General features: G+C 54.2%; 6 protein-coding genes across 6 annotated transcripts; 3 read left to right on the top strand and 3 right to left on the bottom strand.

The window, feature by feature from the left end:
* Positions 1 to 938: 938 nt before the first annotated feature.
* GLRG_07890 (beige/BEACH domain-containing protein) lies at positions 939 to 9,054 on the top strand (the record flags this gene model as incomplete). Its single annotated transcript, XM_008098575.1, has 6 exons — positions 939 to 3,555; positions 3,602 to 4,516; positions 4,574 to 8,024; positions 8,083 to 8,227; positions 8,276 to 8,965; positions 9,022 to 9,054. 6 exons carry the CDS (start codon positions 939 to 941, stop codon positions 9,052 to 9,054), a joined length of 7,851 nt encoding a protein of 2,616 aa, XP_008096766.1.
* Positions 9,055 to 9,474: 420 nt separating this feature from the next.
* On the bottom strand, positions 9,475 to 9,768 carry GLRG_07889 (uncharacterized protein; the record flags this gene model as incomplete). Its single annotated transcript, XM_008098574.1, has 2 exons — positions 9,475 to 9,521; positions 9,576 to 9,768. 2 exons carry the CDS (start codon positions 9,766 to 9,768, stop codon positions 9,475 to 9,477), a joined length of 240 nt encoding a protein of 79 aa, XP_008096765.1.
* A 531-nt stretch (positions 9,769 to 10,299) lies between these two features.
* On the top strand, positions 10,300 to 11,879 carry GLRG_07888 (dolichyl-diphosphooligosaccharide-protein glycosyltransferase 48kD subunit; the record flags this gene model as incomplete). Its single annotated transcript, XM_008098573.1, has 4 exons — positions 10,300 to 10,441; positions 10,535 to 10,645; positions 10,701 to 11,404; positions 11,454 to 11,879. 4 exons carry the CDS (start codon positions 10,300 to 10,302, stop codon positions 11,877 to 11,879), a joined length of 1,383 nt encoding a protein of 460 aa, XP_008096764.1.
* Positions 11,880 to 12,511: 632 nt separating this feature from the next.
* Positions 12,512 to 13,171, bottom strand: GLRG_07887 (proline rich protein 5MeD; the record flags this gene model as incomplete). The annotated part of the gene is made up of 1 exon (XM_008098572.1): positions 12,512 to 13,171. The coding sequence occupies one exon, from the start codon at positions 13,169 to 13,171 to the stop codon at positions 12,512 to 12,514; it is 660 nt and encodes a 219-aa protein (XP_008096763.1).
* Positions 13,172 to 13,268: 97 nt separating this feature from the next.
* On the top strand, positions 13,269 to 15,098 carry GLRG_07886 (uncharacterized protein; the record flags this gene model as incomplete). Its single annotated transcript, XM_008098571.1, has 3 exons — positions 13,269 to 13,988; positions 14,079 to 14,727; positions 14,803 to 15,098. 3 exons carry the CDS (start codon positions 13,269 to 13,271, stop codon positions 15,096 to 15,098), a joined length of 1,665 nt encoding a protein of 554 aa, XP_008096762.1.
* Positions 15,099 to 15,861: 763 nt separating this feature from the next.
* On the bottom strand, positions 15,862 to 21,747 carry GLRG_07885 (cell agglutination protein mam3; the record flags this gene model as incomplete). The annotated part of the gene is made up of 8 exons (XM_008098570.1): positions 15,862 to 15,888; positions 15,950 to 17,009; positions 17,589 to 18,374; positions 18,432 to 19,506; positions 19,597 to 19,977; positions 20,044 to 20,058; positions 20,209 to 21,277; positions 21,676 to 21,747. The coding sequence occupies 8 exons, from the start codon at positions 21,745 to 21,747 to the stop codon at positions 15,862 to 15,864; spliced, it is 4,485 nt and encodes a 1,494-aa protein (XP_008096761.1).
* Between the last annotated feature and the right edge of the window lie 329 nt (positions 21,748 to 22,076).

Here is a 22,076-nt window from a genome sequence, read left to right as displayed (position 1 = left end):
GATGTCACTGCAGATAATGCTAGATGTATGCATGCGTTTGCTACTCAGAACAACATAAATTGATTGCCAATCTATCAATGAAGTAGCATCTTGCCTCGCATGTGACACGAGTGTACGCTGGCCATTCCCTATTGCCTCAAGCCAAGGTATGATCCGCGTGATATGAGAGGTTCCATGGATAGAATGGGGGAAGCGTGTATCAGTATCGTCTCCGTGAAATGCGACCAGAACCATCAGAACTGAGCGCCCAAGGCACCGTTCACATACCTAACGATACACCTACCCAGTAAGGTCGGTCGGTTGGCAGTTTATGCAGACCTCCTCCAGCGTATTGAATATCAGACCAGTACCTGCGGGGCGAACTGATCCATTTGGAAACACAAGTGCTATGCTAACCTCCGTACGATGTACTCCGTACATCCACATCTGGAGCAGGTTTATGGAGGAGCCGAGCGTCGCAGTATGGGCCGCAGCAACGCCACCATTCCTACCCCACTATTTCACAAAACGGCCGGCGTGTCTGACGCTCTTGCCTGTCTTTCTGCAAGACGAGGCAGCCATTGAAACCCGTTCAAGCCACACCTCCACTGCTCAAGGCTGACACTTGCAACAGTTGCAGCTCCCGCTACAATCTCCGTGATAACGCGTGTTAGGGTGGCTATTGGCAGCTATTCCGGAGTATACCAACATTTTCAAAAACCGCTTCTTTTGCATCGCCACGATACATCATCACCCCTCCTTATATATAAAAAAATCAAAGAGGGGAAATCCCCTCTTTTCACGCCCCATTCTTGCCCGAGCTGCGAGCTGCCGTCCCACCACGCGCCGCATCTCACTTTCGATGCCGACCAGTTTTGACCGCTGCCTGGACCCTCGGTGGGTTCTGGGACTGAAGCTTTTGGAATGAAGGAGCTGCTACAATAGCAAGAAACAGCATCATGTCAACTCTCCACGTATCGAGGCGTTATCGATCCTCCACCTCGGCGTCGTCCAGATCAAACAGTGCTGCCAACTCGAAAGCTCTCGAAATCCTGCGCGGCCTACTCGACACTCTCGCTGCTGGCACAACCAGACGCACCAACAATGGCTATCCCGAATTTCCCGTTCTCCTCAAGGGCTTGCGCCAAATCCGACAGCATATTGCCGCCCCCGAACCGCCGAGTCCGCCCCAAGATGATTTTAGACACTTGCACGGCTTTCACCGTCTCCTCGATGTGCTGCGATCCTTTTCCGGCTTTTATAACCCCCAGCGCCGGACAAAAGAAGAGAAGGAGGGGCTGTTCGGGCTGCTAGAAGCCGTGCTGGATGTCTTCGCCGCCGCCTTCTTGGGCCATCCTGGGAACAAGCGCTACTTCCGTCACAGAGTAGAAGGCGGCGGATGGGAGGCTCTTGAACAGACCATCGCCAGCGTCGGGTTAGGCGGAAGTGACTCCGACTTATGGACCAACTGCCAATTGTTTGGAAAGCTCTTGGCGTTCTCGCTGGGCGACAACAACGTTGATGCCCTTTGCCGGTCCCTTGCCTCACACCAGGAGACAAACATTCAGGAAACCACAACGGACCCGAAAGAAGCCCCCGAAGGCGGCGAAGAGCAGCCAGAAACACCGAACACTCCACAAACAAGGGATATTGCCCAGGAGGTGCGCAACCTCGTACACAAAAAGGCCGTTTTCCGGAACCCAGAGATCCTACGGGCTGTCGTAGGGTTCTGGGAATCTATCCCAAGAGGGCAAGATATGCCGGCAAACTCCTGCTCGATGGCAGTCCTGGAGATCATGTCGAGCGTCGTTTCAATCTCCACGTTCAATCTCGCCGCTCTCCATGCTACCGGCGTACTATCGCGTTTGCTCTGTGTTCTGTTCGATCCCGCTCCAAAACTCGACCAGGCTGAGAAAGACAAGTTGCTCATCATCTGCAAGAAGCTTATGTACCTAGGCTTCAATCAGCCAGCAGACACCCAGTTCCTGCTCGCAAGTACATCACCCGAGGCTTCCGAATTCAGCCTGGAGATGACCTCGACATACAGTGGTCCTCCGTTCTTCCAATTCGATCTTTCGTTACACGGTCATTCCTCCATCGAACTGCCGACGCTTGGCCGGCCATTCCCTCCCAACTCATCTCCAGGATACACTTTCACGGCGTGGGTCCGCGTGGATCGATTTGACCCCAACTCTCACACTACCCTTTTTGGCGTTTTCGATGAGACTCAGACCTGCTTCCTCTTGATGTATCTTGAACGGGATACTCGCAACTTCATCCTACAGACCTCCGTCACATCCAGCCGACCTAGCGTCAGGTTCAAGGGCATATCATTCAAAGACAAACAGTGGTACCACATTGCCCTAGTTCACAGACGGCCCAAGACAATGACTGCCAGCAAAGCCTCGCTATACGTCAACGGAGAGTTTGTGGAGCAGATTAAGTGTGCCTACCCTTCGTCGCCACCTTTCGCAAACGGCAGCACTGAAAGTTTTGCGTCTTTTACATCCACCAACGCCAAGCCGCACCCCGTCCAAGCATTCTTAGGAACACCGAGGGACCTGTCCAATCAGCTTGGACCCGGCCTGGTATTCTCCAAATGGTCTCTGGCCTCTGCGCATCTTTTCGAGGATGCTCTGAGTGACGATTTTCTTGCCGTCCACTATGGCCTCTCCCCGAGGTATCAAGGCAATTTTCAGGATAGCCTGGGTGGCTTTCAGACATATGAAGCTTCAGCAAGCCTGGGCCTGAGAAACGAAGTTTTCTACCCGGGGAGAGATGAGCATTCGGACATTATTAGAGCAATCAGGGACAAGGCAGGCAGCCTCCTGCCTGAGCAGAAGATCCTGCTAAGCATTCTTCCATCAGGCGTCTTTCGAGAGGATGGTGCTTACCAAGACACTCAGCTCTACCGTGCTTTGCCCCGGCCTGCTGCAACGAGTCTCACTCAGATGACACACAGAAGTGGCTCGGCAATTGCCATCAATGCTGCACTGCCATGCCTGCTGGACGCGTTGGCGCGCTCTCATGGGGTAGCTATCCTGACCGGTAATCCTGTGGTCGTCATGCCCTCTTACTTTGACGATAACTTCTGGCGCCTTGCTGGCTTCACTCCCCTAGCTCTCAAGATTGTCGAGAGAGCAACCTCGGTAGAGGAAACAGTCCGTGCTGTTGAGATGACATTTCTCTGCATTAAGAAGAGCTGGAGGAACAGTGAAGCCATGGAGCGCGACAACGGTTATGCCATTTTAGGCATGCTCCTGAGAGCAAAGCTGGGATATACCGTCAACTTGAGTGCTGATAATGTTAACCTACGATTGCCGATCACAAGTGAAGAGAGGGACAAACTAAGCTTTCAACTTCTCAGCCTTGTCCTTGATTTTGTGGGATACAATCATGCTGAACCTCTAGAGTCCTTCATTGTCAATCCTCTGGCCTATCGCATCCTGCTGATCGACTTTGATACTTGGAGACGATCTGCTCCCATCACTCAGGGGCTCTACTACAAGCAGTTTGTAACCTTCTCTGTTAAGAGCAAGTATCACCAGTTCAACAGCAGACGGTTAATGCGCATGAGTAAGTGCACTTGTAGACAAAGCCTTGGCGTTACTGACACTCACAGGAATCGTCAAACGACTACTTGATGCCATGAAAGCAGAGTCAATTTCAGAAGAAGTACTTCCGCACTTCATGACGGCTTTGGAACATCTAGTGAAATGCAACTATACAGCCGAGGTGCATAGGTCTCTCGCTCTGTTCATTACTTATGCCTACCATTCACCGACAGCCTCTTTGGTCAGGACCCCTAAACCTATATCTGCGATCGCCAGAACCCCTGCTTCTGGCTTTGCAAGGCGAGCCACCTTCGATTCCAGCACCCCCCCGAATGCGTCCTCCTCAAGAATCCTCACCAAGAAGCAACTTGGTGCAAAGATCTTGGGAATGTATTCAACTCTTCTCTGTGAAGAGGGCAATCTGGCCAATATCCGCAAGTTTGCAAGGACAGTGACAAACAAGGTGAGACCACCGTCTGACGAAAACCAACTATTTTTATTGAGTGTAGACCAGTGGCTACTGTACCTTTTGGCCAATGACGACCCCGAAACGGTGGTGTACGGCAGCAAGATCCTAGCAAGACTTCTCATCACCCACGGCTCAGCCTACACAGCCAAGTTCTCCGGGAAAACTGGCGGCTTCACCATCATGGCCCATCGACTCAAACGCTGGTGGTATGTCCCTTCGCTGTGGCCTATATGCTTCAGCATCCTTTTCGGATTTGACGTGGCCAATCTCGACCTGGATCGCGACTTTGAGTTATCAAGCTTGTTAGAAACATTCGGCAAGGCAAGAGTCCTCTACCCAGAATGTCTTCAAGTTTTGACGTCAATGCTACAACATGGGTTGAAGGACGTTATGAGGAGCCAGGAGGATCCAAACTCGCCTCAAAAGCCGCGCAGCCTCTTTGCAAGCGGCTTCGAAGGGCTAGATACACGGCCCCGGGCCAAGTCAATGGATACTAGAGGCATCGATGCGAGAGGTAGGTCATGTTACTCACATACTATGATGAGTGCGCTGACATACGTATCAGTGGCAGATGGTGCCCAGCATGAGGTCGGAAATACGTTAGATCACGCGCCTATGCTCGTTGCCGTCGTTCGATTTCTATCAGATTTGCACTCTCGCTCCGCCGACTTCAGAGACTTTGCCTTGACATCCGAGTACGTCAGGTACCTACTATGGGCCTGTTACCCCATCATCGTTAGCACTGATGCCGTCACCCCAGACACCGAGCTTAACTCACGAGACTCGGCGCTCACATTTGAAGGCGGAGACGTGATGATCCGTCCCCTTGCCGGCTCTCAGCCTGGTCCCATCATTCGCACGACGAGCACGGATGCGGTTGCTACATTGGCTGGAACCCCCCGCGGCACCCCTCTCCGGAAGGCATCTGGTTTTGTGATGCTCACTAATCAAACATCTCCCCAAGCCCCCAGTGCAGCACGCTTTGCCCCGGTCATGTCACCAAAGAAGAAGGTCGAATCGCAACAGCCTAGCAGCGCAGCCCTTGATGGCCTAGTAGAGTTGGTCATTAGTGTATTCATTGACCAGGTCTTCACGCGAAAGGAGTTCCCTGGCTTCGGACTGTTCCTGAAGATCCCACCTGGGTTCCAAGAGCACCAGGCTTACTTCGAATCCTTTGTCCTCAGGAAGACACTCCAACAACTTGGGAATCACGTTCAGTCGAATCAGGGGGTTCTGTGTGAGCCAAAGGTTCTCACCAATATGGGCAGATTAGCCGCACACGTTACGGACGCCATCTTCGAAGGCTGGTTTATCAATGGTACGGAGCCAATGCTAGAATTCGCTGGTATGGTACTTGAATACCTACAGCGGCCCGAAGTCTCTACCTTGAAGAGCGTCCGTCTCTGTAGTCAAGCAGTGGCCACGACACGTCAAAGCTTCCTCAAGCTGCTTCTGCTTCGGTTCTCTGAGCTGGATGATCCCGACACACCAGACTCCAGTGCAAAGGCTTTTATGAGCAACATCCTATACTGGCAGGCCCCTATATTAGACTCTCTCTCGGACGAGGAGGAGTACATGAAGCTTTTCTGGTACCAACTTTACACGAAACTTGTGGACTCCCGAGTAGCCATCAGGTCTGCCACGGCTACCATCATGCGCATTATGCTTGTGCAAAAGCCACAAGAGTCGAAGGTGTTGTTCCGCCAAAACGTGGCGACAGACCAACAACGGTTGACGAATGAATTCGTTGTTAAACTCACCGAGGTTGATGATGAAGCGTTTCTTGAATGGGTGGACCGGCATCGTGCGTCGCTCGATGCCTTCTTCTTTGTCGGGATCTCCAAGATCTGGGAAGAATTTGTGGCTGCCGAAAACCAGCGAACTGTTGATTCGGCTAAGTTCCGATTGGCGAAGCGCAGAGACCGACTAAAAGCGTGGCAAATGGAAGCACTCAGTATTGATCATGTTCTTCTGCGGCATGACATGGCCAACGGTGCTTGGATGAAGAGCATCTTCACAAGCGAGCACTTCAAGCACCAACGCTTGACTCAGGACCAGCAAGATGATATGGCCTTTCTAGCTGCTGCATTCGTCAAGATGGACAATGACCTGCGGCGTCCGGGGGCCGTGTTCAGCGAGCAGACACAGCTCAAGTGGAAGCTCGACCGTACGGAGGGGCGCAACCGAATGCGTCTGAGGCTTCTACCCGACTACTCCAACAAACATAGCGACTACCAGCCAAAGAGGAGAGCAGGGGAGTCTATGAACCCGTCTGCCCTCAAGGTGAACACCGACATGGTAGCCGCCCAGATCGCACCATCGCCAATCAAGGCACCCACACCGGCATCGTCCCGTATAAAGGCCATCCCTAGCCTTGATGGCGAGGCAGAGGTCTCCGACATGCCAGCCGAGACGGACCAGGAAGATGAGGCAAACGAGTCCGGCGTCGGTGCCGAAGAGGATTTCGAGCTAGTCGACGACCCAAACGACGCCAACGAGGGCGACGATGGGTTCGAAGATAAAAATCGCAAGGTCATGCGACGACTTGAGCAGGGTGACCAAGTCCAGGCGGTGTACAACATCTCACGAATCGTCGGTTTGGAGGGCTGCGAAGGTATCCTTATCATTGGAAAAGATGCCTTGTACATCATGGACAACGTCTTCCAATGCGCTTCTGGCGAGATCGTCAACGCGTGGCAAGCTCCCCCCGAGGAAAGAGATCCCTTCTCAGAGATAATTACGGATGCCAAAACCACTGAGCAACGCCAGAGCTCAAGTCGCAGCGAGCAGGAGTCGAGGAGTTGGCGGTGGCACGACGTTATCAGTATCTCTAAGAGACGTTTCTTGTTCCGGGACGTTGCTGTTGAAATCTTCTTCACAGATGGACGCAGCTACTTACTGACGTCCATCAACCCGGCACTGAGAGACGAGGTCTTTGGCAAGCTGATGAATAAGGCGCCACACACCAACGCTGCTAGCTCACTACCGAACCCCGAAGATGCTTGGCGTCTCGAAGCCCTAAAGGTCTCTGAGGAGATGCCCCAAGGCTTTGGTTCCAAGTTTGGAAGCATCTTCAATTCAACTCCTTGGAACCCCGCCATGAAGAAGTGGCAGAAAGGGGAGATGTCCAACTTTCACTATCTCATGCTCGTCAACACGATGGCCGGCCGGACGTTCAACGATTTGACACAATATCCCGTCTTCCCGTGGGTCCTCGCAGACTACACAAGTGAAGAGTTGAATCTGAACGACCCCGCTTCCTTTCGCGATCTCTCGAAGCCGATGGGCGCTCAGACGGCAAGCCGTGTTTCAGGCTTCAAGGAGTCCTACAACGCTCTGTCTGAGATAGGGGAGACTCCTTTCCACTACGGCACTCACTACTCTTCGGCTATGATTGTTTCCTCGTACCTCATCCGCCTCCCACCTTTCGTTCAGTCATACATTCTCCTGCAGGGCGGATCGTTCGACCACGCTGACCGTCTTTTCCAGTCCATCCCTCATGCGTGGCAGTCTGCTTCTTGCGACAACAAGGCAGACATCAGGGAGTTGATACCAGAGTTCTTTTGTCTTCCAGAGTTCCTCACCAACATTAACCAGTACAACTTTGGCAACCGTGAGAGCACAGGGGCGAGGGTTAACAATGTCGTCCTGCCTCCCTGGGCCAAGGGAGACCCCAAGATCTTCATTGCCAAGCACCGCGAGGCACTTGAGAGTCCGTACGTCAGCCAGCATCTGCACAACTGGATCGATCTGGTATTCGGGTTCAAGCAAAGAGGCGATGCCGCCGTTGACAGCCTCAACGTCTTTCACCATCTCTCGTATAGAGGCGCCACCGACCTGGACAACATCAGCGATCCGCAGGAGAGACGCATCACCGCGGGTGTCATCCATAACTTTGGTCAAACGCCACACCAAGTCTTTACACGACCCCACCCCGCTCGTGAGCATGCGTCTTGCCCGATCCGACGATTGGACACGTCCGTCTATGCTCTTACCAGGCTATCGCATCCATTGCTAGGCAAGTCTTTTTGGCCTCTCATGTCTGCTAAAGCTAACCAACGAAACAGAATCTCACGAGAGGGTGGCTTCTCTGATTTACTCGCCGAAGATCGATAGGCTCATATGCGCCTCGCCATTCCGTCTGAATGTCGCCCCCTATGACAAGTTCCTCGAATGGGGCTACGCGGACAACAGTGTCCGTTTCTTCTTCAGCGACAACCGGAAGGTAAGGAAGCCCGACACAGCTCTTGGTGGGATCTTGGCTAAGAAGCAGAAGCCCGCGGGACTCTTCGAGAATCTTCATATTGGGCAGTTGTCTTGCGCTACCTTTGCTGATTCCAAGACGCTGATCACGGCTGGAGAGGACTGCGTTATATCCGTCTACGCGGTGCAGACTGCCCCCGGCAAAGTGGTGGACCTGCTCCCCCGTTCGTCACTCTTTGGCCATCGCGCCCCTGTGACGAACATCGCAGTGTCCAAGTCCTTCAGCACATTCGTGTCAGTGTCGACTGACGGCCAAGCCTTTGTTTGGGACCTCAATCGTCTCGAGTTTATTCGGAAGCTGCCGCTTTCGCGAGCCGTCGAATGCGCCCGCATCAACGATGTTTCTGGCGAGATCATGCTTGGGTCTGGCCCAAACGTCGTTCTCTACACCATCAATGGCACGGTTATACTGGACCAGAATGTCTGCACCGAGCCAGATGACTACGTGCACTCTTGTTCCTTCTACGAAGGCGCCGGTAACGAGTGGCTCGAAAACTACCTTATCTTCACTGGTCACAAGAGGGGACGCGTGAACGTATGGAAGAAGTGCGTCAAGAACGGCAAGTGGGTGTTGGAGTTGCTTAGGCGGTTGGACCACGTCGATCCGCGCTCGGAAGTGGGGGCCAACTACGACGCCGGCGTGACTTGCATCGCGCCTATGCCGCAGTGTGTTTACACCGGCGATGACGATGGGCGAGTGGTAAGCAGTCCCTGACCCGGTATTTGTGGAAGGCAATGGCTAATTTCGTTTCCTAGTATGAGTGGAATCTTGTCCAACGTGACAGATAGAGTCTGCACGGCGCCAAAGGTTGGGCAGGGGGTGGTGGTAGCAATCGCTTGCGGGCGAGTATTTAAGGGGAGCGAGGCGTCTATGGTGACTTCGTCAATCTCGAGCATAGCGGATCGATATCCTTCCAGGCTAGCATAGAATCGGCGTACTCCTTGATAACTCTCAACCACGATCGTTCAAGATGCATTGCGCGTACTCCAAGTGAATTGGCGGGGCTTGGCATGAGAAGTAGTGTACAGCGTAATCCTTGCTCTCGGTCTTTCCTGGGGAACCACCCCGCGAGCTACAGTTCCGATTCGGTAGCTTATCCAGAGCCCCAGTCCTCCCGTGCTTGCCGTCTGAAGCTCAAACGCCACCGTATTTACAAAGCACCCTTGCTTAATTTTTGTCCACTTCCATGTCAGAAGGTTCGACTGTGATCATTTGTCATCGTAGCCTGACAGCTGCTTCCTGGGCCCGGCAGGGACTGCACATGAATGTTAACCTCCCCTTGCGCCCTCTGCAGTGTAGAACGACTCACCAGGGTACGTCACGGGGATTGGCGGTGCGTTGTAGTCGCCGAGAAAGTCCCTGATGGGAGGGACGACGGCAAGCTGGACGGGGCCAAGGGCGGCGATGACGACGGACCAGAAGTAGGCGGGCTTCTCGCGGGAGGCCCAGCGGCAGTATCGAAGGGGCCCGGCCCAGAATCGGGGAGTCGCGGCGGAAGACATTTCGAGGTGCTGTGCGAAGGGGAGGAGTCAATCAGCGAGTCCGCAGGCGGGAGATAATGAGCGCGCGGGGATTACGTACTCAATTGACCGTGTCAGATGTCGTCAAGTGATTGTTGCGGTAGCTTAGCTGGGGGCAGGACCGATTCCACGATACCGAAGCTCAGAATGGAGTCGTCGCGGGAACCTCAAGATCGGATAAACTTGATCGGATTAACCGCTTCTGGTCTCTGCACCCCTTGACCCACCGCTCCCCCCGCCGTGCCAGGAAGCTCCTGCCGTACCGGGGATTCTCCGACACTGGCCTGGGCAACGGCTACGTATCCCCAAGCTTCAAGACACATGCACCGGATCCCAAAAGCGTAGCCAAGCTCGCAGCGCCAGCCAGCTACGCCAAAACGCAACGCACCACCCGAGCTGTGCGGTCGACTTTCACCACCACTACCACCACCACCACCACCCCCCTCACCACAGAAATTTGGGATCATCCTTCAGGCTGCTTCTACCTTTCACAGCCTGTGAATTTTAGCAACCATGCGGTCGCTTCTTTCACTCTGCTTGCTCTTCCTGGCTGCCACTGTGCACGCTGTTAGTGTCGCCGGCAGTCGGCTCCTGGCGATCCTGGACGACGTTTCTGAGAAGGAGGGCTACTCCAAGTTTCTGGGAGATCTAGAAAGTAAGTGGTAGCTCTAAGAACTTGAATTGAAGCGTTCTCGGGGAAACAATTGCGTGCGCGGGGACACCATTCGCTGACCAATTGATCGAATAGGCCGGGGATTCAGCATCACCTACGAGACGCCCAAGAGCGAGTCTCTGAAGCTGTTCAAGCTCGGCGAGCGAGAGTATGACCATCTTCTTCTCTTTCCCTCCAAGGTTAAGGGTACGTTACTCCTACCACCTCATCTATATTGACTGAAACTTACAAGCCATGACAGGTCTCGGCCCCAACCTGACTCCCAACATCCTCGTCCAGTTCATCAACGCCAAGGGCAACATCCTGCTTGCCCTCTCCTCCAACGCGACCGTCCCTACCTCAATCGTGAGCCTCCTAGCCGAGATCGACATCGCCCTCCCCGCAGACCGCACCGGCCTCGTGGTCGACCACTTCAACTACGACACAATCAGCGCCGCCGAGCAGCACGATGTCCTCGCTATCCCCGCCCCCAAGTCGTCGCGCGCCGGCGTGAAGGACTTCTTCTATGAGGACGGCCAGGTCATTGCCTTTCCTAGCGGCGTCGGCCACGTGCTCGGCTCTGGACCGCTCCTCACCCCGATCTTGCGCGCCCCCAAGACGGCCTACAGCTATAACCCCAAGGAACAGGCCGTGGTAGTCGATGCCAACGAGCTCTTTGCTGCCGGTGAGCAGCTCGGCCTCGTGTCCGCCTTCCAGGCGCGCAACAGCGCCCGCTTCACCGTCGTTGGATCCGCCGAGTTGCTGAGCGACAAGTGGTTCGACGCCAAGATCAAGTCGGCGGCCACGGGCAAGGAGGTCGTGACGTGGAACCGTGAGTTCGCCAAGAGGATTGCGGGCTGGACTTTCCACGAGATTGGTGTCCTGAGGGTGAACGATATTGAGCACCACCTCAACGAGGCTGCCAACGAGACCAACCCCGAGATCTACCGCGTCAAGAACGATGTGGTAAGTTTGGCCCACACAGCTCTGCGACGGCGATAGCTAACCCTGATAGACCTACACCATTTCCCTTTCCGAATACTCTTGGGACAAGTGGACACCCTTCACTGTACCGAAGGACGACGCTCTCCAACTCGAGTTCAGCATGCTTTCCCCCTTCCACCGCCTCCCGCTCTCGCCCAAGGCCAGCACCGCTGACGCCTCCACTTACACCGCCTCCTTCGTCCTCCCCGACCAGCACGGTATCTTCAACTTCAAGATCAATTACAAGCGCCCCTTCTTGACCAACGTCGAGGAGAAGAACACAGTTTCTGTCCGCCACATGGCCCACGACGAGTGGCCCCGCTCCTATGTCATTTCCGGTGCGTGGCCTTGGTTGACTGGCATCTTCGCCACCGTCACCGGCTTCGTTCTCTTCTCGGCCATGTGGATGTACAGCGCGCCCACAAGCACCGCGACTGCGACCAAAAAGACACAGTAAGCGACGAAATTGGGGGGGTGGAGTGGGATTCGGGTTGCGAAATGCAGATACCGAAGCGAAGAGAGACCACAAATGGTTGCTGTGACTTATGAAACTGGGATAGATGGAGAGTGAGAGAGAGAGAGGAAGCAAAAGAACGAGACCTGGAATCGGCTCTGGGATCCGCGGAGGCTTGTAACTGTATTGTACATCTGGCATGGGATGCCCCGTTGGGTTGAGGCCAAAAGCTTAGATATCAAATGACTTTTACGTTCTAGAGTGGTTCGCCAGTGGTTTTGGTATTCTGAGCATAGCCAAGTCTCTTGACCAACAGCCAGTCTGTAAAGGTGAGTGCACCCCGAGATCGAAATCACAAGAAGGAGTATGTCATTGCAGCAACAGGTTGCCGAATAGGGTGGGCTTCATTAATAATTTAGTATTTAAGTATTACAATTTTGGGCATAATTTGCGACATAAGAAAGACAATTTGACCAATCTTTTAGGGTCCTTGGTGCCGTTCTCCTGCCGGAACTCTTTCCACCTTTTGAGAACCGGGTAAAGATCGTGGGGTGAATTATAAGAGAGCATTCATTCTGGATATCTCGTGTGGGATGTTTTGACATAAGAAAATGGATCAATCTGGTGCTGTACGTTTAACCGCCGGGGACCACGATATTGGCGGAATCTACACAGCGTGCTCCGTCGTTCTGACTGCTCACTGGGGCGTCGGCGACCCTCTTGATGGCCACGGAGCCGTCGACGGAGATACGCCAGACCTGGCCGGAGTTGTTCTCGAAGGCGAAGAGGAAGCCGTCGGTGGTCGCGTAGGAGGCGCCCCAGAAGGCCGCGGTCGAGCCGCTCGTCGTGGGCGTGTTCGTCAGATTACCGAGCTCGCGCACGACGGTGAAGACGCGGGTGACGCGGTTGAAGCGCAGGAGGAAGGAGGAGAAGTTCTTGACGCCGACGGACCACAGGTCGCCGCCGCCGGTTCCGGGGACGTAGGTCCAGTCGCCGATGGTGTAGCCGCCGGTGCCGGCGAGGAGCCCGCTGCTGACCAGGGTGCCGTAGCCGGCCGTGCCGGGGTTGACGTTGTACTGGTAATAGTCGGCGCCGCCCGTCGAGGCCCAGTACTGGCCGTTCTCGTCGATGTCGCCCGAGTTGAACAGTGAGCCGGCCGTGCTCGAGAACTTGTTGATGGTGACGACGTCCTGCGTGGCGCCGTTGCCGAGGATGCGGATCAACTTGAAGTCGTATGGCGTGGTGCTGGCCTGGCTCACGGCGTAGATGTAGTCCTCCCTGGCGTTGTAGCCCATGGCGTTGATGGTGCGAGACGAGTCGCCGCCGACGTTGTCCTTGATCAGGGTGCGGTTGCCGGACGCCAGGTCAAGCGAGTAGAGCGTGCGGGACTGGATGAGGAAGCCGGTCGTGGGGCAGGAGAAGGCGGGTCCGCGCGTGGCCGAGGCAACGACGCGGGATGACGTGCTGCTGCTGCTGCTGCTGCTCCTGCTACTGCTACTGCTGGAGGTGGAGGTGGTGGTTGTAGATGTTCGCGACGAAGAAGATGATGAGCTAGATGTTGAGCTAGGTGTCGAGCTGGACGATGAGCTTAACGATGAGCTGCTTGAAGAGCTACTGGATGAGACCAAAGAAGCGGCATTGACTACGACGCTAGTGGTAGAGCCAAGCGAGGATGTCGTGCTTGTCGAGGTTAGAAGAGAGGAGGTGCTGGAGAAGCTGGAAGACGTCGATGAAGACGACGAGCTCGACGAAGATGAGCTGGAAGAGGACGAGGAAGACCTCGTGAGAGTAGAGAAAGTAGAACCTCCAGATGTAGTCAGCAGTGTATTTGCTGCAATACTGACGGCGGTGCTTGTAGAGGAGCTGGACAATGTTGGTGAACTCGAGGTAGTTTGCGACGTCGATCCACCACCACTACTACTGTGGCTCGAAGACGCCGACGAGGAGGTCGACGAAATGGAGATCGAAGGTGAAGTAGGAGAAGCAGATGGCGAAACGGTGCTGATGGAGGAGAGAAGACTCGCAGCATTGACCACGACGCTAACGGACGACGAGCTACTTGAAGAACTACTTGACGATGCTGACGTCGAAGTAGGAGAAATCGAGGTCGAAGTAAGTGATGTGGCTGAAGGAGAAGGTGACAGAGTGCTACTAGATGAGAGTAACGTAGCGGGGTTAACCGTGACGCTGGTGGGCGATAAGCTACTGGAAGAGCTGATCGACGAGCTGCTTGATGAAGTAGAAGATGTTGACGTTGAGGAGATGGAAGGTGAAATAGTGCTACTAGACGAGAGTAATGTCGCGGGGTTAACTGCAACGCTTGTAGGCGATGAGCTACTAGAAGAGCTAACCGAAGAGCTGCTCGACGATGCTGACGTCGAAGTAGGAGCAATCGAGGTCGAAGTAAGTGATGTGGTTGAAGGAGAAGGTGACAGAGTGCTACTAAATGAGAGTAACGTAGCGGGGTTAACCGTGACGCTGGTAGGCGATACGCTACTAGAAGAGCTGATCGACGAGCTGCTTGACAAGGTGGAAGAGGTCGAAGTAGACGGTGAAATGGAGCTACTAGACGAGGCCAAGATGGCAGGGTTTTCTGAGATGCTGGCAGACGATGAGCTACTTGAAGAGGTGCTTGACGATGCCGGCGTCGAGGAAACGATGGAGCTGCTTGAAGAAGCAGAAGACGACGCTTCCGCACTGGATCCCTGGCTAGTCAACGTGCTAGTTGATGCTGATAACAAAGTAGGGTCGGCCGTTGTGCTCGCCAACGTTGTTGTCGGTGTCTGTACGTATACGGTACCGGGCTGGGTGCCACTTGGCTGGACAATAGAGACGGTCGTCGAGCCTGTCGGTACGTTTGCCGTGTCTGTGTAAGGGCCGACGACAGTAACAAATAACGCCCGTCTGCCCACGACGATGGTGCCAGGCGACGTGCCGCTGGGGGAAATCGTCGTGATTGTGGTACTATCAGCCGCATCGCTTGCCGTTAGGAAGATGGTTGTCATGACGTACGAGGGCTCGGGGGCGGGAGCAGCTATGATGAGAGGCTGGGTGGCCGAGGTGGCCGAGGGTTCAGTAAGCGTGCTGGTGCTGGTGTCCTGGACCGAGGAAGTGACGGATAGGGCTGCCTGGGTAGCAATGATGAAGGTACCTGGCGCGGTGCCCGACGGCGCCACCGTCGATATCGCAGTCGGTCCTGTGATTGGGACGCTTCCCTGGTAGTCTACCATAGAGGTAACATAACGAGCTGCCACGATGATAGTTCCTGGACTGGTGCCCACAGGAAGAATGGTCGAGATTGCCGTCGGCTGCAGTATTGTGTCGGAGCCGGTGTACACGACTGTGGAAGTCACATAGGAAGCATCCGGGCTCGCCACGATGTAAGTGCCTGGCATGGTTCCGCTTGGTGTAACCGTAGAGATAGTCGTCTCGCCAGTGAGCGCCTCTGTACCAGTATACACAACTCGTGAAATGGCATAAACAGGGGCTGGCGTAGCCACGATGATTGTGCCTGGAGTTGTACCGACTGGCGGCACTGTTGAGATTGGCGAGGCACTCAAGAGTGTTTCAGTGCCACTGTAAAGCACCTCCGAGGTGACGTACGAAGCAGGAGTTGCGACGATATAAGTGCCTGGAGCAGTCCCGCTAGGCGCAACTGTTGTCAAAGTTGTTGGTTCAGTAAGAACCTCTGTACCACTGTACAATACTTCTGAAGTTACATAACGAGGGGCCGGAGTGGCTATTATGACTGTTCCTGGAGTTGTACCAACTGGCGGCACAGTTGATATTGGTGAGGCACTCAAGAGTGTTCCTGTACCACTGTAAAGCACCTCCGAGGTGACGTACGAAGCAGGAGTTGCGACGATATAAGTGCCTGGAGCAGTCCCGCTAGGCGCAACTGTTGTCAAAGTTGTTGGTTCAGTAAGAACCTCTGTACCACTGTACAATACTTCTGAAGTTACATAACGAGGGGCCGGAGTGGCTATTATGACTGTTCCTGGAGTTGTACCAACTGGCGGCACAGTCAATATTGGTGAGGCACTCAAGAGTGTTCCTGTACCACTATAAAGTACTTCAGAGGTGACATACGAGGCCGGAGCTGCGACAATATAAGTTCCAGGAGCACTTCCACTGGGTAAAACAGTTGATATAGTCGTTGGATCACCGAGTGACTCTGTGCCGCTGTAAAAGACTTGCGAAGTGACGTAACGAGGTGCTGGTGTGGCCACAATGATTGTACCTGGAATTGTGCCGTCTGGTGGCACCGTCGAGATCGGTGAAGCACTCAAGAGTGTTCCGGTGCCGCTGTAGAAGACTTCTGAGGTGATATACGAAGCAGGGAGAGCCACGATGACAGTACCAGGAGCGGTGCCGCTTGGTGGAATGGTTGAGACTGCAGCTGGCGCCGTGAAACCCGGGTCCGTCCCAGTGTAAACCACCGAAGATGTGACATAGACTGCGGGACTGGCTACGATGAACGTCCCTGGAACAGTGCCGCTGGGAAGAATCGTAGAGATGACGGTTGGAGCAGTGAGGGCGGTATCCGTTCCAGCGTATAATATGTTAGAAGTGACGAACACGGCGGGGTTAACAACGACAAAAGTGCCGGGCGCAGTGCCGCTGGGTGGGATTGTAGAAACCACTGTAGGCGTTGAGACGGCTCCGTCTGCACCGGTGTAGAACACATCCGAAGTCACATAGACGGCGGCCGGAGTGGCAACGATCAGGGTTCCAGGGGCGGTGCCGCTCGGAGGTACTGTAGCGATGGTGCTGGGGCCGGTCAAGACAGCCGTGCCACTGTACAAAACCTCCGAAGTCACGAAACGGGGTGCTGCAGTCCCGATGACTATCGTTCCAGGGGCGGTGCCACTCGGAGCAATATTAGAGAGCGTAGTTGGCTCAGACAAAGGCTCGGTTCCGGTGTATAGCACTATCGAGGTCACATAGGAGGTCGCTGCCGAAGCAGGGGTGGCAACTACCACAGTACCTGGGACTATGCCACTGGCAGGGACCGTAGTCAGAGTAGTCGGTCCCGTAATTTGATCTGTTCCGCTGTATAGGACAGTAGTAGTAACAAAGGAGGTGACAATCGAGGCAGCGGTAGCGACAACCACAGTGCCAGGAGCTGTGCCGCTAGGGAGAACTGTGGTCAGAATAGTTGGCTCTGTGATTTGATCCGTTCCGCTATACGGGACAGTAGTAGTAACGTAAGAGGTGACAACTGAAGCAGGTGTAGCGATAATCACGGTGCCTGGGACTGTACCACTCGCGCGAACGGTAGTCAATGTTGTTGGCTCTATGATTCGCTCTGCTCCGCTATACAGAACAGTGGTGGTAATGTAAGAGGTGGCGATTGAAGCAGCAGTAGCGATAACTACGGTTCCTGGGACTGTACCGCTGGCGGTGACTGTGGTTAATGTTGTTGGTTCTGTAATTTGCTCTGTTCCGCTATACAGGACAGTAGTAGTAACGTAAGAGGTGACAACTGAAGCAGGCGTAGCAATAACCACAGTTCCTGGGACTGTACCGCTAGCAGGAACTGTTGTCAGAGTAGTTGGTTCTGTGATTTGCTCTGTTCCACTGTATATGATAGTGGTAGTAACGTAGGAAGTGACGGCAGGGGTGCCAAAAACCACAGTTCCCGCGATAGTGCCGCTGGGAGGGATGGTAGTAAGAGGTGTTGGGCCTGTGATTGGGACGCTTCCATCATACAATACTGTGGTGAAGACGTAGGATGTAGCAACGGAGGCGGGTGTGGCAATAATGATGGTTCCAGTGACCGAGCCGCTGGGCAGGATGGTGGTCAATATAGTCGGTTCTGTGATCACTTCGCTGCCAGTGAACAACACTGTCGAAGTAACATATGCCGGGAGAACCGACGGAGGCGTTCCGATGAAGACCGTGCCAGGGACAGTACCGCTTGGAGGGATTGTCGTGAGGGGAGTTGGGCCTGTGATGAAGCTCTGAGTGTACAGCAATGTTGTAGTGACATAGGATGATGAGAAATCCGAGCTTGATGTGGAGACTTCTGTTGTTGAACTGCTGGATTCCAGGGCTGACGAATCACTGGTCGATGTTGTGGAGCTCGAGGAACTGTCCGAGCTTGACGTAGGAGCCTCCGAAGTGAAAGTTGAAGTCTCGGGTGTTGTAGTTGATGATTGAGAAGAAGGGGTTGCGATGACAACAGTTCCAGGAGTGGTGCCCACAGGGGCAATAGTTGAAATAGCCACCGGCCCAGTAATAGGCGCAATCCCTTGGTAGGCGACCGTCGTGGTGACAAATGAGGGCTCAGCATCCGAGGTAGATGTGCTTGGGACAGGGGTAGCTATTATGACTGTGCCTGGGATGCTGCCACTTGCCAATATCGTCGATAGGGTAGTTGGGCCAGCAATCGGGTTGCTTCCGGTGTACGGTATAGTCGTTGTCACATACGACGTAAGAGGCTCATCCGAGCTGGACGCAAGAACGGCGAAGATGATTGTGCCGGGAACGACCCCACTTGGAGGCACCGTTGACACTGGGGTCGGGCCGCTGATAGGGTCGGTTCCTGTATACAAAATAGTCGTCGTCACATATGATGCGGGCATATTGGAACTGCTGACGGATACCGGTGTAGCAATCACGACGGTCCCTGGAATGGATCCGCTGGGGGCTACCGTAGTCAGAGTAGTGGCTTCGGTGATGGGATCGCTGCCCGAGTATGGGATAGTCGTTGTAACGTAAGAGGAAGAAAAGCTTGAGATGGATGCTGGGGTCGCAAAGATCACCGTTCCGGGTATCGACCCAACCGGGGCGATGGTTGATAGGGGGATCACGCCGGTTATTGCGTCAGTTCCAGAGTATGGCACGGTGGTTGAGACGTAGGATGCGGCCACAACCGAAGCAGGGGTCGCTAACACCACGGTTCCCGGGATGGAACCAGACGCCAGCACGGTCGTGAGAGCAGTCGGACCCGTCAAAGAGTCGCTACCCGAGTACAGTACCGTGGTTGTGACATACGAGGTGGCGGCATCAGATACCGGAGTAGCAATCACGACAATGGCTGGATCCAAACCGCTGGGTGCAATTGTTGTCAGAATGGTGGGACCCGTGAGCGTTTCGATGCCAGTGTAAGGAATTGTTGTTGAGATAAAAGAACCCGCTTCGACTGATGCGGGAGTGGCCACCAATATCGTACCGGGCGTAGTGCCAACCGGAGGTATGGTACTGATGATCGTTGCCTCAGATATGGCGTCGCTTCCAGTGTACAAAACGGTCGAAGTGATGAAGTTCAGGTTTGCCAACAAGGCCGGCGTGGCGATCACAACAGTACCAGGGGCACTCCCCACAGGTTCAATTGTGGTTACTGGGATGGGACCGGTGATTGTTCCACTTCCCGTGTATAGGATAGTTGACGTGACGAATGAAGCAGCTGCCACAGAGGCCTGAGTTGCGAATACAATCGTTCCTGGTGCTGTACCGCTGGGTGGGAAACTTGTGATGAAAGTTGGCTCAGTGATGGTATCACTGCCAGTATAGGCGATAGTAGTGGTGATGAAGGAAGCATCGGGACTTGAAGATAGCGGCGTGGCAATGACGACAGTGCCCGGTTCTCCACCAGTTGGCAGAATGGTCGTCAATGTCGAAGTGCCTGTCAACAACTCGCTGCCGGTGAAGGGTATCGTGGTAGTTACAAAAGAGAGAGATATCTCTGAGGCTGCAGTTACGTAAATAACGGTACCTGGCTGTGTTCCACTAGGGGCGATGGTCGTCAAGGCCGAAGGGCCCGTCAAAGACCCGCTGCCGGTGAATGGGATCGTGGTCGTCACAAACGAGGCGGGGCTCTGAGGGGCTTGGGTGGCAAAGACCACGATCCCTGGCTGTGTTCCGCTTGGTTGAATCGTAGACACCGGGATGGCGTTGCTCAAGGTCTCGGTTCCGGTGTACGCTATTGTCGTAGAAACAAAAGAGGCAAAAAGCGGCGTCCCAATGATCACTGTGCCTGGTTGAGTACCGGAGGGGGGTACTGTTGAGAGAGGCGTAGGTCCGGTGAGAGTCTCACTACCGGCGTAGAGTACTGTAGTAGTCACAAAAGAGGCGAAGAGCGGCGTCCCAATGATCACTGTGCCTGGTTGAGTACCGGAGGGGAGTACTGTTGAGAGAGGCGTAGGTCCGGTGAGAGTCTCACTACCGGTGTAGAGTACTGTAGTAGTCATGAAAGAGGCATAGTCGTCGGAACTTATCGAACTCGCGAAGGTGGAGGATTCCGACTCGCTTGAAGACACACTTGAAGTTGAAAGGGGAATTTCAGAAGTCAAACTGCCCGACGTCGTTGTTTCTTCAGTTGTCGTACTGCTGCTAGAGGTAAGGAGCAGTGTGCTTGTATCAGATGTAAAAGAGGAGGCCGATAACTCGGAGGAAACAGCGGAACTGCTTGAGGAAGCAGAAGTAGGCTCGATGCTCGAATCGCTGGAGGTACTGGAAGTCTCAATTATTGAAGAGCTAGTCGATGTCGGCAGCAATGTGTCGATCTCAGCAGTGGAAGTGGTGGATGAGAAGACTTCTGATGACACCGATGAAGATACAGAAGCGGCGATGATCGGTGTGCTGGATGCCGTTTCCACATCCGATGAAACCGACGTAGAGGATGTCGATTCTGTGGTTGATGAGCTCGACGTGGAATTCACGTCGCTAGCTGCCTCGCTGCTTGTCTCGCTACTTGCTGACGCCGTGTCACTGGATGCGTCTGTTGTAGAAGCGGTTGAACCCGTTGTCGTTGGAGGGTCAGCGTAAATGACTGTTCCCAGAGCGGTGCCGCTGGGAGGAATGGTGGCCACAACAATTGGAGCAGTGATGATCGAATTGCCTGTGTAAGGGACTCTTGCCACCGCATAGCGGGCGGCGACAATGATAGTGCCGGGAGCTCCACCAACCGGGGCCACCGTAGAAATTGCCGTAGGGACATCGAACGAGTCGGAGCCGGTGTAAATCGACGTAGAAGTGGCATAGAATGACGCAGGAACGGCCAGGATGACAGTACCAGGCACGGAATCGCTTGGCTGAACGGTACTCACAGGGATGGGCTCTGAGATCGAAGAGGGACCAGAGTATATGATCTGTGATGTGACGAAGAGGGCCGGGCTGGCCACGATGAATGTGCCTGGCGTGCTTCCGGAGGGTTGAACTGTGGACAAAGTCGAAAGCCCAGTTAAAGAGCCGGAGCCGGTGTATGGTATCCGCAAGGTCACATATGAAGCAGGATTTGCTACAACATACACGCCAGGCGAGCTTCCTGTGGGCAATATTGTAGAGACAGTGGTAGGAGCAGTCACCAAGATGTCGAAAACCTCTGATGTAATGTACGGGGCTGACGTGATCCCTGAAGTCTCAACAGATGTCGTGCTCGGATCAAAGGAGGTAGTCTGGATAGCACTTGTCGAGCTATCGGAGCTCGCTGAAACGGGTTCCACGGATGTTGTGCTAATTAGAGAAGTTACAGTATCTCCAGTGGAGCTGATAGTCTCCGAAGAAGAATTGGCTGTTTCTGTAGACGATGATGAACTTGTGATGCCTGTAGATGAGCTAGATGTCCCTGTGGTACTGGCCTCGGAGCTGCTAGCTACGACGCTGCTGCTATCAATGCTGCTTTCAGTGCTGCTAGTCGGAGTGTTGCTAGTTGCAGTGCTGGTACTGCTGCTGTTATCGATGCTGCTCCCAATGCTGGTCTCGGCACTGCTGCTATCAGTACTACTAGTAATGGTGCTACTGCTCTCAATACTGCTCGCGGTGCTGCTGCTAGATTCACTACTACTGGTAGTACCGGTCTCGCTGCTTGCCGTGGAACTGCTACTAATAGCTGTGCTGCTGCTGCTGCTGCTGCTGACGTCCTCATTGCTGCTTGTGGACTCTGAGAGGGTGGTGGAAGTGGATTCCGCTGAGGATATGGAGGAAGAGGCGGTCAGGAGAGAAGCGAAAGCCGTCGTGGCTGCCTCAGAGCTAGTACTACTACTTGTGGTAGTACTATCTACGTCCGTGCTACTACTGGCACTACTTGTAGTTGATTGAGTACTATCACTAGCCTCAGAGCTGGGGACTGTAGCTGAAGAAGTCAACGAGACTGTCGAAGACCCATTCGAGATTGTTTCGCTGGAAGATGTTGTGTCTGTATCGGATGAAACTGTGGAAGCAGTAGAAGAGACGAGGGAAGGAGGAACCGCAAAC

Source organism: Colletotrichum graminicola (assembly GCF_000149035.1).
Source record: "Colletotrichum graminicola M1.001 genomic scaffold supercont1.34, whole genome shotgun sequence".
NCBI classification, from domain to species: Eukaryota; Fungi; Ascomycota; class Sordariomycetes; order Glomerellales; family Glomerellaceae; genus Colletotrichum; species Colletotrichum graminicola.
The sequence above is the reverse complement of the archived record's forward strand: the minus strand, read 5'-3'. Positions and strand labels throughout refer to the sequence as shown.